The sequence below is a fragment of the Triticum dicoccoides genome, unplaced genomic scaffold (assembly GCF_002162155.2).
Source record: "Triticum dicoccoides isolate Atlit2015 ecotype Zavitan unplaced genomic scaffold, WEW_v2.0 scaffold11348, whole genome shotgun sequence".
NCBI lineage: Eukaryota > Viridiplantae > Streptophyta > Magnoliopsida > Poales > Poaceae > Triticum > Triticum dicoccoides.
The window spans coordinates 1-2,278 of NW_021178641.1; the positions used below are offsets into that span (position 1 = coordinate 1).

Genomic DNA, 2,278 nt, shown 5'->3' on the forward strand with positions numbered 1-2,278 from the left:
ATGATGTTGAAGCTCCATAAATAATGTTGCTTGTTCAAACTCTTCCAAATAGTCAACTTGTGAAAACATATTTGGGGGATTACATTCATCTAATAATACATCAGTAGTTGAGTTACTTCCTTTTCCTTGGCATCTTGCACAAGATTCCACTTTATTGTGGTAGGCTGAGTGAGGTGTGCTAATAAGACGCTTAGGATGTGGCTTTGTAAAAAGTTGCCTTCGCCCAATTGATTTAGGCCTTGATGGATCACTGGGAGGCAACATGACATTCTTAGCTTCAACAGATGCCTCCCCAGCAAGTTTATAGCCAAAGGTTATATCAATCCAATGATGCAGTTGTTGTGAAACTCGGTCACTCTCTAAGGCATCCCTGTGAAGACAAATGAATTCCTCTGAAGAGGTCACCCAGGAAGGCAAAGCCAAATTACTCATTTCAGAATGAAGAGAGACAAAAATCCAAGGATCGCTATAGAACTCTGGGATGCATTCATCTGGAGTCCATTGATAAAGCCTTTGCATACTAGACGGGTATTCGTTGGGCTCGTAGACAGAGCGGACAGCTGACCTCAAGATGGTCTTTGATAGTCTTCTTGCTTTGTAACTGCAAACTGCTAGCTCTGAGAGACACTCATCAGAAACATGATATGGAACATCAGATGATGAGTAAGTAAAATCCAATTGTTCATCGCCCTTCGCCAACCGCCATTTACTTTTGGTGAGGTCTCTCCAGCCAATGTCAGAACTTTCGTCAGGCCTCACTGTGAAATCTATTACCCAAGGCATCACTGGATGAAAAGCTGGATCACCCCATCTCCTACCAGCTAACTTGTTCAAGACAATAAGGTACTCATAATTGCTCAACTCCCCAGTCCACCATCGTTTGAAGTGAGAAGACCAATCTAAGGATGATGGAAGATTAAAACTAGCAAAAATGGATCTTGAAGAACAATCCTCATGAGCACAGCATGAATTATGTGTTGAACCTTCAGGTCCCCCAAAACCCTGGTTCTGTTTAACATGAGATATATCACTTATGCTGAGATAAGGCCATAGAGAATCTGACATCAAGATGGTTGATGGTTTCAGATTGCCGTGATGAACTCCAAAATCATGAAGATATGCCAATGCAGATATTATTTGGTAGATGAAAAATCTGATGTGCCAATCTGAGCACAATGCCTCTGGACTGTAGTGCATGATGTTCTCCAAAGTGTATGGAGCCTTTGGTTGAAACATGTAGCAACAATCAGATGATTCTACAACACCTAACACAGGTAAGATGTTGGGGTGTCTCACAAGCCCAGAAGGATGTATATCATCGAATGCTGAAAACCCAACAAAGCTGAGAAAACCCAAACCAGCTGATCCACTAATGGTGTTTTCACACAACAGATTTAGTGAATTAATCACATCCTGTTCAATGGATAAATTCATATAACTTGCCATAAGATCTCTAATTTCTGTAGTGGAGACTCTGCCCAGATAGTAAACAGGAGTTAACTTGGTGATTATGTTTACAATAAGTTGTTGATTATTCGAGCCGGAAGAACTTTCAGGATCTCCAATATGTTCAATACCAGGAGAGGAATCTGCTTGCACAGCACAATGATTATCATCTTTAAATATGAGTGATTGCTCTAATGGGTTGTTTTCACTGCAGGGATGAAAAATGTGGAGAACGTAATATCTTGAACATGGAAGCCTTTTGGAGATGTACATAATACACTTGATAAGAAGCTTTACCATTTTTTTGTATCCACATATGTCTTACCACCATGTAGTACCACCAACACAAAATAACCACAGGTCTTCTGGCTGCAAGATACATATTTGTCACTTTTTAACAAATAAAAATAGCAAATTATAAGAAAGGGGAAATTGGTGGTTGAGTCTGCCGGTTTTGCCGCAACCCTTTCACTAAGAACATTTTAGCCATTAACGAAATGCCACTATTAACTCCGCCTATGTTGTCTCAACATAGCCGGTCCCAAGCCCGGGTAAAGGAGGAGGGTTGTGATAGGCTTGGCGAGCCAACATAAAAACTCAGCCACTCTTATGGAGATGAAACCCAAAAGATTTTCATTGGGGCGTAACCCTCTCAGCGACGCGCCACATCGGAACCCGGGTGTGGTGGAAAATGGGCAAGGGCCGGGCCGTCACCCCTCAAGTGGCGCGCCGTATCTTGATCCGGATACGGTGGCAAGTGAGCGAGGATCGGGTCGTCGCATCCTTAGTGGCGCGCTACATCGGCGCCCGGATGTAGTGGAAAATGAGCAAG

The 2,278-nt window shown here is 42.6% G+C and overlaps 1 protein-coding gene across 1 annotated transcript; it reads right to left on the reverse strand.

Annotated features, from left to right (window-relative positions):
• Positions 1-6: 6 nt before the first annotated feature.
• Positions 7-1,822, reverse strand: LOC119343042 (protein GFS12-like; the record flags this gene model as incomplete). The annotated part of the gene is made up of 2 exons (XM_037614248.1): positions 1,744-1,822; positions 7-1,589 (listed from the first exon to the last, which is right to left on the reverse strand). Coding segments are annotated over exons 1-2 (1,617 nt in total), but the record flags the coding sequence as incomplete, so codon positions are not given.
• Between the last annotated feature and the right edge of the window lie 456 nt (positions 1,823-2,278).